The sequence below is a fragment of the Anser brachyrhynchus genome (genome assembly GCF_964034855.1).
Source record: "Anser brachyrhynchus genome assembly, chromosome: 12".
NCBI lineage: Eukaryota > Metazoa > Chordata > Aves > Anseriformes > Anatidae > Anser > Anser brachyrhynchus.
This window is the reverse complement of record NC_137707.1, coordinates 12,014,669-12,032,173: the sequence shown is the minus strand read 5'-3', so window position 1 is coordinate 12,032,173 and position 17,505 is coordinate 12,014,669. Positions and strand designations below refer to the sequence as shown.

The following is a 17,505-nucleotide window of genomic DNA, read 5'->3' as shown; positions in this document are numbered from 1 at the left end:
TACCATGAGCACAAGAACACGAGGAGTGCAAAGGCTTTGCTGTGCTCCCTCCTGTAGACACAAAGGTCTTGGTGCTGCATGAGGCACTGAGTTAATGTTTCCACCACTTCCCTTTCAGAATTTGCTTTAGCAAGGCAGTTATGTCTGTCAGCTACAGGTGGTCTTCAAAAAGCTAAACTAAGGCTGCAAATGCCCTGGGAGCAAACAGAAGGTCAGAGCCTTAAGAGCAGGCTGACCCATACATGAACACAGAACCGTGCCGCACCACCACTGCTGGAGACAAGTTCAGTTTTGGTATCTTGGAGACGGGCTGGCACTTGTCAGAACTAGAACTGCTGCCCAGCCAGACACAGCAACGTTTCCTTTCACATCCTCCTTGTACAAGCTAGTAGAAACAGATGAAATAAATTTAATCTATTTACAGAAAGCTGTCACGCAGTAAGCTATACCGCAAACTTACCACATACCCTGTTTGCGTGGATCTAATTTTAACAACTGGTCTACAGAGGTAGGCTCAGGAAATTTAGCTACATTAATGAAAGGTAGGAATTTAAAAGGGATTGAATAAACTGCATTAGCCCCTGACAGATCTGCTTTAATTTGCTGTGGAGGAAGAGTGGGGTAAATGAAGTGTCAGGTTTTACCAGCTATAAATACATGTTAAAAAATCAATAAGAAAATTAGCATCTTTATGAATTTTTGTGATAAAGTTAAAACTCTTAAAAAGTAAAGTCAGACTTGCACACGTAGTCCATCATATATAGAAATTTAATCTCTTAAAAAAGACCCTCTGCCTGACGGAAAACACATCGAGCCAGAGACTAGTCATGGAAGTGTCACAGAGAGATGAGAAATACAGACTATATTCTTCACATATAGAAGAGCAGTATAGAAGCAGAAAGGATTCTGTCTGAATGGCTCCACTCAAACTGGGGGAGTTTTGTTGCAAACCTTTGTGGTGAAGACTGTGGTCTAAAATTGAAATGAAAAAGGAGCAACAACAACAAACTTCATTATGAGTTGTTATCGATACACCTGAATACCTACAAACAGCACGAATGACTGTATTTGGCTGTGAAAAACCTTCGTAATACAGAGAGCTTAACTACACCCCCACCTCACAACTAAGCTGTTAAAGCTATTTGAACATGCTACTTATGTTATTTTACAAAATAAATTAATCTGAAAATGCTAAATTGTGAATTAGTGAGTTAAGAAAGCAGAACAGTACAGATCTATCAGCAGCAAGAAATGAAACACCACACTTCTGTGAAATGGTGAATAGTGACTTTGGTATACAGTTAACACTGAGACACACGTCCCCATCAATATATGAATTCAATCATAACAATTACAAGAGAACTTGCTTAAAATACAAACTCCCTCCAGTAAGGAACTGTCTGAGGTATTCATTCAGACTGCTGTTATTTTACATACTCATCTAGAGCAATTGTAACAGAAAAAGAAGAAAAAATATCTTTCCAGTAAAAAAATGTCAGGAACATTTTTAGTTTTAGTTGCAAACAATTATTTTAGCTCAACAATTAACAATTAAAATATTTCAAAAGAATTCTTTTAAAAGATGATCAAATCTGCTGCTGTCATTAAAAAGTCACAGGCAAGAAGTTAACTTAAGAGCTCCAGTCCATACACTAGCAGCAGAAAGCCAACTAGATTTAAGTCTTAAACTCCGCAATTTTAACCTCAGGATTCAAATGGGAAGGAAGCTGCATCTAGTTTGTATTCAAAACACAACCCAATGTTTCTTTTCTTTTTTTTTTTTTCCCCCCCTGCACTGGGAATAAGTGCCTCAGAGCACTGCCTCTTCTTGTGCACACTGCCTCTGCCTGTGCACATCAGAGCACTGATTTCTGTGCTCGTGGAAAATGCCTGTGTGGCAAGGAGTCCTCACTGGTATTCAAAAGAACTATTTCAGTTCAAGAATAAAAGCCTAGTACCGTTGAAATGACTGGCAGAGGCCAACAGGAACAGGATTTCATCTCGTTTGTTCTGGCAGACATTTCCTGCCCACAAACAAAAACTGGTAATGGCCTGGCCACAGTTTAGCTCCATCTAGGTTCTCATCAGGCAACAGCCGCTGACCAGCACCTTCACCACCACTGCAGCACACCTCCCCTGCGGCATCAATCATGCACTCTGTGTTTCTATCCACTCTTACACTTTTAAAGACGTACTTGCTTTGCCTGAGCATGTCATTAATCTGCTGCTTAATGTGTCTGAACAGCCTAAGAACAGCGGCTCGTTGTAGCTCCAAATACATTTTAACTCCAAGCGCCATCAGAGATGCAGCTGGGATTTTGTGACAGGCTTATGGCTGCAGCTCCACTAGCAAGCAACTCATCTATTTTTCAACTCATGTTGAAAAATGTGTTGCTTTGTTAATGTTGCCAACAGTTCAAGAGCAAACGCGTGCACTTGCATCAGCATGCTATTTAGAGCAGTAAATGACATGATGGTAAACATGGCTGTGCCCAATCTGCCATCATGCCTACAGTACTAGAACGAACACAGCTCTGCCACTGCCAAACGGAAAGTAAGAAACTACAGACATAGGCCAGATTTGGATTTTTCACGGTTATTTTTTCAGTGTAGAATAGCTGGGGCCTGAACAAAAGTGAACCAGAGAACTTCACACATTAAGAATGAGACTTACGTTAGCCAAAGAGCAGACAGATTTGCACACTAGCATATCAATTCTCACAGAGCAGAGAGGCAGTCTCATGCTGGAACATCTACATACTAAAACATATTCCTCCGCTAGAAAGCCGTAGCACGCAAGATCATATAAAGTTAAAAAAAAAAAAACAAAAGGCATTGACAAGGAGAAACTCAGCATTATGTATTTGCACCTGTCCTTCCAAGAGCTGGACAGACACACTTCTTACACTACCTTCTTGATCCTGAGAAGTTCTGCCGTCTGGGGAGATGGTTAAGATGTCAACCCATAAAACACACGTACAGCCCTATCTATTGTCCTCAGCGTGCTGAGCTTCTCACTGTGTGCAACAATTAGAGTGGTGCACAAATACTATGTACTTATTAAAAACAATTACAGTGGTAGGGTTGAAATTTTCTTCTTCTGTGGTTATTGAATACCAACGTGTTTCTAGGATCAGGTATCTGACAGCATAGACTGGAGGGTGAAAGAGTTTTCATCACGTAAAAGCACCTTGATTCTTGTGACCTTTAGTGTTTTAATGTCCAAATGAAAGCAGTAGCACTCATCTGGAAAGGAAAGTAGTGCATGAACTGTTCTAGGAGGAGGATATTGATGATTTGTTTAATGATGTCACCACTAATCCACTGCTTAAATCCAGACTTCGACCTTCTTTTTCCTATAAAAAAAGAGAAAAAGAAATCCTTGACTCAGTGCTGCTTTGGAATAAGCAGGCTTTTAAATTCAAAAGATAAAATGGGAAATTCATATTCTGCCTTTTAAATCGATATAAAATTACATGTTACCTGAACATCTATGACTGCATGCAGCTTGCTGTGAGACTTGAATAATCCTTAGCAGAGGATTTTTCTCCTATTCACATCTGTTTTTTCCTATTCACATCCAAAATTCAGCACAAGATTGTGCAAGAAAACCTGGAGTAAGTACTTCTGCATCATTCTGCCAGCTGTATGTCAGCTCAAAGCAGCATCTTGCTTACATCTGGTTAAGCATACCCAGACAGCAGACTTACACAATGCTCTAGAAACTAGTGAAATCTACCTTCTGTGAGTTTGCCTCTCAGGTGTCTCTAAAAGCACAAATCCCAACTGAAACTACTCCTGCTGCTGAGACACAGAACGTCTCCTCAACCTGCTTCCATTTTTGCAAAACTTGAAGGGGTGAGGGGAGGAGGCAGACAACAAGACAGCTCTGACAACAACTTTGACTCTTTTGCTCCTTTGTCAAATGTGACTGGAGACAAATACTTACATGTATTTCATTTCCTTAGGAAAGAGCCCACCCAAAACCCTTCTTTAATATTTTTGTTTGGTCAGTTGTTTTTCCAGCCCAGCCAGAGAGGAGAAATACAACTGGAATACATTTAGAAAGCTTACTTTGGATTGTATGGAAAAAATTAATACCACAAAATACCTGAGCAGTTGGGGCTGGCCAGGACCTCAGTCACCTGGTCCAACTCCCTGCTCAGGTGAGGCCACCTAGAGCACACTGTCCAGGACCATGTCCAGCCATCCTCTGAATATCTCCAAGGACAGAGACTCCACAACTTCTCTGGGCAACTTGTGTCAGTGCTTGGTCATCCTCACAATAAAAAAGCATTTCTTTATGTTCAGATGGAAATCAACCTTCAAAGACGCCAAAAGCATGAGTTTCTCCACATATCAACTTCATCCATGTTTTCTAGAAGTTATTAAATGTGCAGTTTGAGTTTGATAGCCACTCAGTTATTTTCCTTTTGATCCTCTATAACTGTTGAATAAATGCTGTTACCTGCTTTAGTAATACTGCCTTCAGTACTCTCAGGCAGAGCTATACAAAAATGACAGCCATTATACCAATGAAAATAAACAATGCGACATACTTACAGCTCTGTAATCCAAGAACATTTCTTTGAAAGCCAGGAAGTCAGTAAATGTGAGAAGCATGTCAAATATATCACCTGCCATTTCGTCTTTGTGCTGTCTATAGACGGAAGAAGTTGGGGAATTAGAAAATGTTCTGTTAAATAAATTCTTATTTTAAAATAGTATGAAATTAAAAGTGGTACCAGGGCAAGTAGAACAGTACAAAAATTTAAATAAGAATATTATAGGCCTCTCATAAAGCAAAATTCTAGACAAATATTACTATGCAGTATTTCCAAACCAAATACATTAATATATTTATCTAAATACAAGATGTAAGAGTATCAAACCAGTCCTAGGAAACCAGACAAAGGACATGACCTGTAAGTCAGAAGAATTAATATTCAACTAGCATTTATTTTAGATATTCAAAACTAGAGAAATAATATAAGTTGTCCTTTTGATAGCTTCGTAAACAACTACTAGTAAAGTTATCCACTTTAATCAAAAGAGGGTACAGCCCACAGAGACAGAGAGCATAATGAAAATACATCAGGGAGGTGGGCAATGTGAAAGTCTGTTTTTAAAGTTCTAAGTAAAAGAAGGTTTGGATAAGAGTGGTTCTTTTTTTTTTTTTTGGTTGTTGCTGTTGCAGCTGTTGTTGACTTTTTTTTTTTTTTTAAGTTTACCAGCAGTCTGTAGAAAAAAATTATATTAAAAAAAACATTTGGTGTTCTCATCCTGATTTCTAGTCTTATCCCTCAAAACCCAACATATTTCAGCATGTTAGCTCTGAAATTTAGAATAGCAAAGCATGTTGGAAACAAGGAAAGTGGTCAGTCACAGGTTTCATACATGAACTGGATTACTACTACCGTTAAGGAGGAACCTCCTTCTCAAGGGAGAACTGTCAAACCTAAGTTTTAATCTAGACAGAAAAAAAAAAAAGAAATGTATGTAATTCACACCCAAGGAAAAGCAAAGCAGAAGACTTACTGCAATGACATTGTGAAAGCTGTCATATTAAAACCAGGAATCCGATCAAGTAGTTTTTCTTCAATGTATTTCTCTACTAGTGAGATCTAAAAAATATAAAAAATACACACCCCAATATACTAAATAATTAAACTGGAAAAGAGTAAACTTTGTTATGCACACTTAAAACATATGTTGTTTAGTACAGTAATAGACTTCTATTCAAGAGTTATAAAGATGTTTTGATGAAAGTTTTGTAAGCTTTCAGGTGGAACAAAGAGAAAGGAACCTAAGGCTCCAGAAAGTATCTTTCTGGCTCACAGATCCTGACAGTGCTTGAAAAAAGAGACAGAGGGCAGTTAGTTGGCTTTGCTCCATGTAAACCCAATATTTTATAAAGGGGGGGAAACACAAGACCTGCCACTCTCCTCAGAAGAATAACAAAAAAGCAATGCGTGCAAAGAATAGGAAAAAGTATCTTACATATTCATTAAAAATAGAAGTATAGATGAGCTTGTTTTCTTCTGAGTCATCAAACTCCTGGTAGTGCTTCTCCATAAAAGACCTCTGTATTAACTGGAAATCATCATCTGGACCACAACAAAAAGACATCATACAGTTAGGAGTGTAGTCATTCTTTTTCTAACACAAACACCTCATTCACCAGTTCCCTGTTTCCCTGAGGCAACCAGAGAGCCCTGCACATGTGCAGTTAGTCACACCAGTACCGCAGCTGCTGCTGAGCCAGTTTCTGACCCATCTGTGACTTATCAAGAGAGAGGCTGCTGGCAGAGGGAAGCAATACTTCAGTGAAGGGAGCCACATCACCGTGGCAGCAGCACATCAGCCTATGTTCTGGCAGCAAACGGAACAGGATGAACATGTCCCACCTAGCAAGATCCACAATCACTCCCTGTAATTTCATTTCCATTCAGTCTTAAAACAGGAAGACTTTTTTTTGTTATGATTTGTTATTAAGGTTATTTATACAGAACCACCTTTAGTTCAGGATTTTGAGTCGTCAAAAACTTGTATTTTTTATAAAATGAATGCCCCTTCCCCTATAAAAATTCATTTTTTTCCCCTTGAATTCAAAGAGTATTAGTGAAACTCCCAGATTTATTTTCCATTGCTGAAGAATTTTTTTCTAGATGTGGACACGAACTTGGCAGGTTACCACCAAATTCAACAGAACAGGTATAAGCATCAAATTTACACATACATAGTGCTAAAATACACCAGAATCAGCTTTCTAAATGCTATCACTTTCAATATGATTTGATGGCATTTCTTCAGATTCAACTGCACCACCAGGCAAACTGAGGCTGCAGAATCTACAATCACTCTGCGAAGGATGTGGGCAAAAAATATTATACACCGCTCTTACGAAGCAGCCGGCAGTTGATCAGCATAAATTCTCTCGGCATCCTCAGCTTCCTAGCACACACTCACCTCTTGCTTAAAACTACGGTCCTGAGAATTTAGGACTTTTCACTGCCTAAGCTCGCATGGTAAGGCTGGCACCACTCAACATTCCTCCTACCAACAGGCGCTGCCACGTTACGGGTGTACACGTACATGCAAGCTGCGTGAAACAAAATGAGCTCAGAAGGTTAGCCTCGACAAGTGGTAAAACACGATGACACCCATCTTCAGCTACAGAACATCGACAGTTGCACAAGGCAGCAGTACCAGGCGCTGGGTACTACAGCACCAAGCTAGTGATCATGACAAGAAAGGAAGGAAAGTTGCCATAAAGGAGGCAGGGGCTATTTTGGCTCCCTAAGCCTGGCTACCAGATGAGCAGCTTGCTGTATTTTTAGCACCCATCTTGTCGTGTGTAACTGCTTGCAGAGCTTACCCATTATAATATCCTCCAGATACCCAACAACTGCATCAAACTCTGCATCAGAAGGGGAGGAGCTGAAAGCAGAGGAAGACCGTATTGCATAAGCATACATTCCAATCACAGTAGAAATAAATGTTAAAATTAAGTGTTAACAAAAGCTTAAGTGCAAACGAGCCCAGAAATAGTACATAATTTCCTAGTTTACACCTACAAAATAATCCACGACACTGATAATGAAGCTGCTGCATGGGGATTCTTATCGGGCCTCTAAAATACTTTCCCTAAATAGATGCCTAATTAAAGAAAAAATGTTTTCTGGCATTACTGTTAAGGTAATTCCAGTCCTGGTGCAGAAGGGATGTAAAGAGTAATAATTAAGCATTTTCCATCCCACAAATCCAGGCTGCTACCACAAGCTTTACTTCTGCTCTCTTCCCTGCATAACTCTACATGGTGATCACGGAACTCTAGGCACTCTAGAGAATATTTTGCAATACTTGGTCTTCTAGAACCATTTAATATATACAAGTATTATATCATGGAAGACACTTAAACGTTTTTCTTATGCAAGAAACATCTCTCCGTGCTACAAATAAAGGGCACAATCTCATAACGCCCTTCTGTTACAAGCAAGTGTTAAACACTGGTATGGATCTAAAGTCATCCAGGGAAGGAGCCTTTATTACCAGCGTTCAGGACCCCAGATCTCTCCGCTTATTTTAGTGTTATTGTGAAGCTTGCTCAGACACATTAGATAATCCACAGAATTTCCTTGGACTCGCATTCAGAACTCATCTTTAGTGGACTAAACTCTCCCTGCACTCTGCAGATGAAAGACAGTTTTTTCTGACGTATCACCCCACAGGACATTTGTCTTCAAGAAGAAAGTTAGTTTTGATCAGCGTAAGCACCATTTAAATTAATTTTAAATTTGTCTCTATTATCTCTCAAATATTTCTCTAATAAATTAGAGCAGACCACTCAGACTAAGTTTTCAAACTAAATTTTAAAAACCTCATTATTTTGCTGTTGAACAACAGTCAGCAAAATTAATCCAAGAGCAATTTAACTGTCTAGCCATAGGGCTCATTCTGACCAAGTAAAATGTTTGAATAAGGAATGTGTCTGATCACCAGGTGACGTTCTAGCAACGTTTGCGATCTGTTAAACCCTGAAGAAGAGCAGAAGTCCGGCAAATGGAAACTCATGCTCTTCCACCAGAGGGCATGCCACCACCAAAAGTGGAGTTTACACAGAGCAGCCACAGCATTACACACTGAAGCATCATGTTCAGGCAACAGAGCTTATCGCTTTCCATTTATGTGCAAAGAAAGGAGACTTTGCAATGGATAATTTATTATTTTTTTTTCTCCTGCAAATAAGCACTACCACCACTTTTTATATCTTCTATTTTATAGCTTATTCTATTAATTTAAGCCGCAGTTTCAGCTTGTGAATATTAGCTGTTCCAAAACAGCAGCGATTGCATCTCTCTATACAACACACCTACATCTGCACAGCAAATACAAGCTCACAAACCTTGTCACATCTGGGCCAGCACAACCTGTGTTGCTGACGTGCAGGCAAGGGAAAGCGTGGCCTTTCAGTTCATGGGGTTTGACAAATGAACCAAATCTATGAACCTGATTGACAGAGGCATACGCACACACTCCCTCCTCCCACAGGCTTTAGAAGAAAAGTAGGCCAGACAGATGTGGGGCAAAGCAGCATCTTAGAATCTACCAGAGTAAAATTTGGTTGAGATCACCTGTAGGTGGTCTCAGGCATCTAAGAGGCACATTCAAACACACAAATACTGTCTTGTTAAAATCTGTGATGTAAGACAATATATGGACTTGAAAAGGAATGAGAAATTATGAATTTAAAGTGAAGGCAGAGCACAGTTTTCAGCCTTAGATTTCAGCGTTTGTTGGGATCACCCAGCAAGGCCTGTCTGGCACTGCGCTCACTGCGGCTGCGTTTGTTTTGTCTTCATCTAAACTCTGAACTTTTCCCTCCTGGGGCTTTGCATTGTTCTGTGTCCACGTTCTCCTAAGAGGCAGTATCTGCTAATGACATCTGCTAATGACTGTGGTGTCAATTAATTCTCGTAATTACATTCCAATTACGATATTTTAACTAGGAAATAGCTTATTGAAAATCTGTACAGAATGTAGCATACTTACATGGCTACACCAAAGTTCTCCTCATCTGAAGCCTCCATCATTACCGCATAACCTACCAGACCGGAGGAGAGACAATCCGCTGCACTGCTGCTGTCAGCGGTCGCTCCTTCTTTTTGGAGGAAGCACTAAAGGACGATATGCAACTTAGCGTTAATAAAAATTCAATCTTTAAGTTACCGTAACATTTTTCAAACAACAAATCAGCAGAAAACCTTTAATTGTTATATGCGGGAATTTCAAAAGCTTCAAGTTCTCCCCCAAATTATTGCTGCTGCTTCTCTGTAATAACCCGAATTCTCGAGGAACTTTCTCAGTCGAGCCCTCAGGCCCGGGTTCCGCCGGGTGGTGCGAGGGCCCTGCGCGTCCCGCGGGGCGCCGGCCTGGGCTCCTCGGGTCAGCCCAGCCCAGCCCAGCCCCCGGCCCGGCCCGGCCCGGCCCGGTCCTGCCCGCCCCGTGCCCCTCAGAGCCCCCTCAGAGCCCCTCACCCCGCAGCGCCCGGCCGGGCCCGCGCCTCCCGCCCCCTGCCCGCCTCCATCCCCGCGGCCCGGCTCGGCCGTTACCTGGGAAACGCTTCCTTCCGCCCGCGCCTCAGCCAATCGCGGAGCGGAGGCGGCCGCGCAGGGCCCGCCCATCGCAAGAGTAGCCAATGGGAGAGCGCGGGCGGTGGGGGGGGCCGCTCCTGCCGCTGCCTCCCCGCGGGGCAGGGCCCCGGAGGCCGGAGCCTGGCGGCGCCCGGCGGGGGGCAGGGGGGGGAGCGCCCGTCAGCGGCGCCCGTCAGGGCTCTGAGCGGAGCCCGTTTGGGGTCCCCCGAGCATAAACGGCCGCCTGCCGCCCGCTTCCTCCTCGCGGCTCCGAGAAGCGAAAGAACCGAAGAACGCCCAGCAGTCTTCCAGACGTTTTATTTGCGAACGGACAACTCGCTACAGTTCACTTTTCCCTTGCGGGGCTGCTCGCGTTTCCTACCTCCAAACGCTGCGGGCTTTTTGTGCGTGAAATGAATAGGACAGTTCTCTGCAACAGAGCTCCTTCCTGCGGTGCCGTTGGCTTCCTCTGCCCAGTGCCAGCCGCAGGGAAGATGGTCCAGGGCAAAGTTTTCCATAGCATTCACATCTTCTTTTCAAGAAGGCGTGCAGGCACTTAGCCCTACGTCCACAAAGGTCCCCTTCCTTTCAATAGGGCACCTAGAAGCCTTTATGGACTCGGGCCATAAAGAGCAGCTGATATTAATCAGGAGTCCTAAGCACTTCTGAAAATTTTACTCAGTTAGTCCTCACCAGGGAAACCAAAGCCCTGAAGTTACTGGCACCCATTAAGGCAGAGTTCAGAAGGGGGTGTAGCTTTGTGCCTAGTGGTGCATGTGGAAGCATTTAAAACTTCATTTCAAAGGGTTCTGAAATTCAAAGATCGTTTTGGCAGTGACTGTCTTTACAAGTTTGCTTATTGAGGCTGAGCAGGAAAAAGTGAGCTGGAGAACTCCACAGTGGAGGTCTCCAGCTGGAAAAGTGGAGAACACCAAAACACGATCAAACAGTCAGTGAGGAAAGGAAGGCCCCCAGGCACAGGTTTGCCATTCTGACTTTAATCAAAAGAGGCTTCCAGAGGGGGAAAGAATTCACATTGTAGCAAAAAGACTGAATAATAAAAAGAACCAAGGATTAGCCTGTATTTGGAAAAAAATAAGAAAAGGATGCCTATAACTTTCCTAATTAACACCTTTGAGGCTCACTGGAGACTTTTCCCTCTCCTTCCTCTGGAGGAAATTCAGCACCCTGAAGGTAACAAGGGTAGAATTTTAGAGGAGCTGCTACACAGCTTGGCTGGGGGAGCTGCAGTGCTCTCAGTTCCTATTTAGGTCAGGAGGAAGCAATGGTACACTCAGCATGAAGCGTAGGCCTCAGTTTTGCTTTGTTAATACTTGACAGTAAAGATGATAGAAGATTTTAAAAATAAAATACATCACAGCATGAGAATTCATTACAATAATCTCTGCTACTGAATCACTGCCAAGAAGGGGGATGTTTCTGGTGTAAATTGTGTGTGAAGGAGTCGAGTTCTACTATATATCCAAATCATTTTCCAAAAAAGCAACCTGTACAAGCCTTGTAAGAGTCATAGCCTCAGTTGGTGCAAAATAAGTATAATTCCACTGACTTTTGTGCTACTTCACCAACACTAGGTGTGAACCCTGATTCCTCGTAGAAACCAAATAAAACAGTCAAAAGCTGCCTGCTGAAATACATCCTCAACATACAAATGTCACAAATGTATAATTGAAGTAGAGCAGAGATCCCCCCCAATATCCCTACCAAAAATACAAAGTGTGGCCCCAAACCTGATCAGAACAGGACTGATACATGGCAATCAAGGTGCATTTTTAGAGTTACAGAGTAAGAATGAACTTGCTCTCCAAGTAACATTTTTCCCCTCGAATAAACTGGCTCAGAGTTCTCCAATCCATTAAGATAGCTCAATATTTTCAAAGTGAACATAACTTTCAAAAACAATACTGATTAAAAAAGATGTTTGCAGATACCTTAAAAAATACCCAGAATATCAAATTAATTCCAGTCCAGCATTATAATTAGTTAATAATAGCTCCTGAAAATTATATCCTCACAAAAAAATGTGGGTATTGAAGTTAAAATCATCAGAAATACTATGTACTTGAAAATACCGCCAATCTTTTAACAGTTAAAAACAAATCAAAACTTTCTTTGGAATCACCGAGTTATTAAAATGTGAATTTCTTTACAGTCTCCACACTGTCCTTTCAAATCAGTCTGTGTACAGATCAAGTCTTTGAGCAGTTTAATATCCACTGTTGGAAAATACAGTCTCTGACCAGCAGGAGGCTACATTAAACAGGAAACATTGGCATTCTTTTTTTGTACTGACTTCTGCCAAAAATAGAGACTTTCAAGCACAAGACAGAATGGCCCTGCTTTAGGAGATGCTTTCTCTTCTTTTCTTTCTAAAATGCATTGTATGTGTACTTCCAGTGCAAATTTTTTCAGCACTTGTGACAGGCGAAAAGGAAAGGGGGAGGAAGAGAGATGCTCTCCTACGCTTTTCCTTGGAGTAACCAATAGCCGTAACACACTGAACTACCAGCTTTCCTTACTGTTGAAACCAGTCCACATTGCTGGCAACCTGAAATAGCTTATTAAAAAGATCTCGTTTTTAAGATAAACAGATTACACTTTAGCATGAAATCTGGCCGTGGCTATGGTTCTATGTGCGTAAAGATTGGTTAGAGATGCTTTCCCCTTTCAGTATTGGTTGAAGTTCATTAAAAACAAGTCTGTGGTATTTCTCCACGTGTCATGAAATGTGAGAAATCTGTCTGACTCGGGTTTGTATCTCCTGTCGACACAAAGGGCAGGTCTCCAGTTGCAAGGCACACTCCATGCACAGGTCACTGGAGGAGAAAGAAAAACAGTTAAAGCCTGTATTCACAATGTGAAAAACTAGAAGAAAAAATCCAAGCATTAAGTAGTTTCTTTAGCCTGCTAGAAAAGCAATCAAGATAAGTGTTTCAGCGTGGGGATTAGGAATTGCAAATCTGGTGTTGTGGATCCACAGGCTTTGACAGGAGGTCCTGCTGCTCTGCATCTTACAGACCTAAAACTGCACATGCAGTTGGTGAGGATTACACTTGAACAAAAGTGTCCCATCTCCACATTTGCTTTGGTTTGGAAAATAAGAGTCCCTGTGCCTTGCATGAATCTGTCTCAACTTGTGGCTGAGGCACATTGAACATGTCTGTTCTTTTTAAACTTTGTGGCATCCAGACTGGAAGACCCATGGCAAGACTGCTCCCATGAGTGCTCTAAAAACATTACAGGAGTGGATTTTGTTGGATTAACTTCCCAGTTAGGCCACTTAAAACACAGGAAAGCGCTGCTATGGTACTCCTCATATTGCTGCCCCATTTTTACCTTTTAGAGCTATGTGACTTGAGACAATCCATTTATTGAATGTTTAATGAATATTTGGATACATGAGTTTTTTGCTCCCCGCACATGATCTGGATCTTGTAGCACTGGTACTAAGCCAGTACTCAGCAAATCCTTTGAGATCAAGGAATTGGATAGACAATGCTTATGTCCCTTACACCTATGTCCCTTGCCCAAGGACAGCATACGCACATAGCCACAGTACTTCTCTAAGTACTTCTCTCCAGACACACACAGCTGGGGCGTAAACCAGCTTGGGGACAGGGTGGAGAAGAAAGACGGTAAATCTATGTTTAACTGCCATCAGTCACATCCTTAAAAGGATGAGTTATTTCCTTTATGCTAGAGAGTAAATCAAGATAAGCAGGGACTGTATCTGATCTCACTTAAGCTGCACATCAACAACACTTTTTTTTTTTAAATGCTTTTTACCTGTGTCCACACGGCCTGAGTTCTGTGTCTGCTACCTCATCACAGCAAAGTGTGCAGCAGTTCTCTCTGATACTCACTTGCTTCAACAGAGCCAGGCGCCTGTGTCTGCAGAAATAACCATAACCCCCCCCAATTAGTTTGACTCAAAAATGACAGATTCATAACAATTCTGAGTATTGCACCAAGACCAATGCAACACTTATCTGCACTACTCAGCACTAGTACTGATAATCAACAAAAACTATTCACAAAAGAGACTTAAAACAGATGTTCAGGACAGTCTGACTCCCTGTTCTGGTCTGTCAAAGTGACAAAGAGGGCATTAGATTACTGTTCTTGTTCTCAAGAAGAACAGTTCTATAAAACTGTTTACTAACTGTATTTTTTTAAAGAGTACAGATGAGGAAAATAACACCTATGTATCAGCGAAGCTTGGAAACCCTGTAATGCTGCAACACAGTTTAGAAAAATACAAACTGAAAAGAAAACCAACAACCCAGTGTGGCAATTGCCACAACAGAAGATGTGACATGCACTCCATTCTCTCCAACATTTGTGTTATACAAAGGAGGCCCTGAATAGTTCAGGTATACAAGCTGTATATATGTATATTCATCGTGTATTTATATGTAAATATATAAAATATGAACATATATAAGTATCATATATATGATATACACACATGCTTAGAGTGTATGTGTAAAAAATCATGCTTGTTATTATGAGGAGTGTAAATTTTTGTCAAGCGTGTTTAAAGAAGAAAGAAGTCCACATGACATTGCTCTAATATCACTTTCTGGCCAGAAAACTGGTAGAAATCCCACCTTTGTTGATATATGACATTTCAGATTTGGAATGCATACTAATCAAAACTGGTTAGTGGCAGGGTGAAGTGTCTAGCCCAGACTGTGTCCTGACACTATTAAAATAAATTAAAGCATTAAATCCAATCTACCTCTATAAGTTAATTCCTATGATGGATAACTGGGGTCACTTTGGCCTTTGCTTTTTTCCTACCTGTTTTAAGACCAAAGCAATTTTGTAATTTATGATTAGCTTATAGCTTCCAAACAGTTCAGATTGTGTAAGCTAAGATCATCTCCTCCACACAAAGAGTGTCCAAATTTGAATGGAGCCTTTCAGTGCTATCACATATAGTACTGAAATAAGCTCCAACCCAAGAAGCAAAATTTCTCCAGTCAGACCTCAACAGGAAGCCAGTTTCTCTACTTGTTAAAGATTAGCTCTTGCAGCTATTGCTGAAACACTGCAAGACCAGTGCCAGTGACACCGATGTCAATCACACCTGATCATCAGCTCCTTACAGCACACAGCTAAAAACTACAAAACCCCTCATCTAGAGCATGAAACAAGTAAGATACTAGGTACTGTGAACAAAGGGCTGATCAAGAACGTTAAATTCTTAATCATCTTAATGAACTAAATCAGACTCAAAGGAGCTCCTGGATCAAGCAGGTGTGAATTACTCTGGCTACAAGGAAATGAAAACGTCTTGTAGGTTGGATTTAATTTTCTCTTTGCAAAAACTCAGTATCACGTGCCTCAAGCTTCGACAACATGAGACTCAGATTAACAAGTGATGTAGGTTTTTTTTAAATAAGGTTATTTAAGCACCTAATTCACTGAAAAAAATCAGCTAGATAATCCAAAAACCAATCTCCGAATCTATTATAGCCAGGGGTACCCGCCTCCAACCTAATTAAAAGAAACAAAAGAATGTTTCAACAATATATATATATATATATAAAAGCATCAGTCTAGACAGCCATCTTTAGACAAAGTTGGAAATCTGGAATACACTCCATTCTCCTGTTACTGTTTGTGTTCCAGAAAATTTCATTACTGGTGACTTAATCTAGGAAAGTTGTTAGGTTTCATTCCTGCCAGAAATACAGGAAGTTCAGGAAAAAATTACCCAAATCTGTTTGTCTGGCTGGAATTATATTTCGGTGGATAAGCGCTTGAAAATTTGAATTACCTTTGTTGATAGTATTCATAAGCATTTCAGATGAAAATTTCGCCCCAAAAGCCTGACAACTTCAAGCCTTACAATCATTCAGTACGTTCATGCTGCCAACATCAAATTAGGTCAATTTTAAGTGAGACACCTTTTTTAATTACAACTATGGCTCCTCAACAAACCCAATTGTTCTTACACAGCATGAGGTATGTTTAGTACAAATAGTTTAATGTGCAATAGTAGTTAATTTTAAATTATCCTAATATTGCAAACAATTACTTTAACGTAATGGTGTTTGACTGCTTATCCCCTGCTCTACCTATTAACTTGCACTGAAGCCTATGGTTTAATCCTTTTCTGAAAGACATATGGAGGCGTGACCTCATAAAACAAAGCTTTTGTAAGTACAGCATCAGACTATGCAACTCAGAAGTGAGCTATTTAATTTCTTCATAAGCAAACATTCTCAGACTAGACAGAAGGATTACCTTGGCAAAATGATCTTCTCTTCTGCTGTCAGAAAGGCATAATCATTAAAGGTACTAAATTTCATTGATGGTGGGTACTTGAAAGGTTTTGCCCCAAAGTTGAACTCACATTGTTGGTAAGACATGAAGCTAGCTGCAGCAAAAAAGCCAGATCTGCAATGTAAGGAAAACACATTTTAGGATGACTTAAAGCAATAGTAGACCTTGCCAGACATGGCACTTCTATTACCAGACAAAAAATGCCCTGAAAGAAAGATTGTTTTCTTCAATAGAGATTCACTAAAGCTAGCTGGGAGAAAAACCTCTAACACATCCAGTCTCTGTCACTCATGCTTTTGAGTTTAGTTCTCAGCTTTGGAATTTACTGTCAGAATTTATCTGACAATTTACTCCCAGATCAACTAATAAAGGCTGCTTCTTCTACAATTAGGAACAGTTGCACTTACACTACTAAGAGCAAACACATACATCTTAACAGCCCACAGCCTGATCCTCTTTACACTGATCCGCTCAGATCTCTCCTTCAGCACAGTGTTTTCCTTCCAAAAAAACTGCTGTTTAGCAGAGTTGCAAAGCGCAGCAGCAGCTGTGAGGGACACCTAGATGTCCACCACTCCTTGCTGCTTTATTTGATCAGACACTACTCTGGGGAACTCGTAACACTTGTATGCTAGCTACTTGTATGGAACCTGTACATGACAAATTCAGGTCTGTGAGCTCTTTTAGCACCATGCCCATCTGCTTCTACTTGCCCTTGCAGGATTACCTTGGGCCAGCTGTCTTCATCACAGCCATACAGACACCTTATAAAAACACCAGAGCTATCATCCCTTTCAGTTTTATTTACAGAAAGAACCCAAGCTGGGTAATACCTTAATTTTAAATCATGTAACAAAATCTGTTAAGTGTAATAAATGCCATACTCCACATGAAAAATAGTACTACAAACTGAATAGACAATATATTTTGGAAGACTTAAGCTGTGCTACTATCTTGCTTGTACCTTGAACTTCATTTTGATGAGAAAACATGAGTGAAATCATTACAATACTTTCTGACTGGATATTACTGTACTAATGTTTAATTAAGCTGCATA

The 17,505-nt window shown here is 40.8% G+C and overlaps 2 protein-coding genes across 6 annotated transcripts in view; both read right to left on the bottom strand.

Moving 5' to 3' along the window:
- Positions 1 to 750: 750 nt before the first annotated feature.
- Positions 751 to 10,137, bottom strand: ARL2BP (ARF like GTPase 2 binding protein). Of its 3 annotated transcripts, none has more exons than XM_080552584.1 (7): positions 10,113 to 10,137; positions 9,553 to 9,677; positions 7,379 to 7,440; positions 6,001 to 6,107; positions 5,539 to 5,624; positions 4,564 to 4,660; positions 751 to 3,356 (listed from the first exon to the last, which is right to left on the bottom strand). In XM_080552584.1, exons 2-7 carry the CDS (start codon positions 9,591 to 9,593, stop codon positions 3,276 to 3,278), a joined length of 474 nt encoding a protein of 157 aa, XP_080408710.1. In that variant the 5' UTR covers positions 9,594 to 9,677; positions 10,113 to 10,137; the 3' UTR covers positions 751 to 3,275. The 3 variants fall into 3 exon arrangements, with proteins under 3 accessions (XP_080408710.1, XP_080408712.1, XP_080408711.1); XM_080552586.1 differs by lacking the exon at positions 10,113 to 10,137 and adding an exon at positions 10,038 to 10,108; XM_080552585.1 differs by lacking the exon at positions 10,113 to 10,137 and adding an exon at positions 9,765 to 10,098.
- A 297-nt stretch (positions 10,138 to 10,434) lies between these two features.
- RSPRY1 (ring finger and SPRY domain containing 1) overlaps positions 10,435 to 17,505 on the bottom strand; it is a 42,214-nt gene continuing 35,143 nt past the window's right edge. For 2 of the 3 annotated variants that reach the window (XM_080552571.1, XM_080552572.1), the window contains exons 14-16: positions 16,410 to 16,562; positions 13,941 to 14,045; positions 10,435 to 12,970 (exon numbers count right to left, since the gene is read on the bottom strand). In XM_080552571.1, the coding sequence (XP_080408697.1) occupies positions 12,874 to 12,970; positions 13,941 to 14,045; positions 16,410 to 16,562 (355 nt within the window). In that variant the 3' untranslated portion in view covers positions 10,435 to 12,873. Of the gene's footprint in view, positions 12,971 to 13,940; positions 14,046 to 16,409; positions 16,563 to 17,505 lie in introns of those variants that run through there. The other variant, XM_080552573.1, reaches the window with a different exon arrangement.

Coding starts and splice junctions, on each gene's coding strand:
- ARL2BP (XM_080552584.1), bottom strand. CDS start 9,593: ATGATGGAGGCTTCAGATGAGGAGAACTTTGGTGTAGCCAT. Junction 6,108..7,378: donor TCTGGAGGATATTATAATGG/GTAAGCTCTGCA, acceptor GTTGTGGTCCAG/ATGATGATTTCCAGTTAATA. Junction 3,357..4,563: donor TGTTCTTGGATTACAGAGCT/GTAAGTATGTCG, acceptor CTTTTTTTATAG/GAAAAAGAAGGTCGAAGTCT.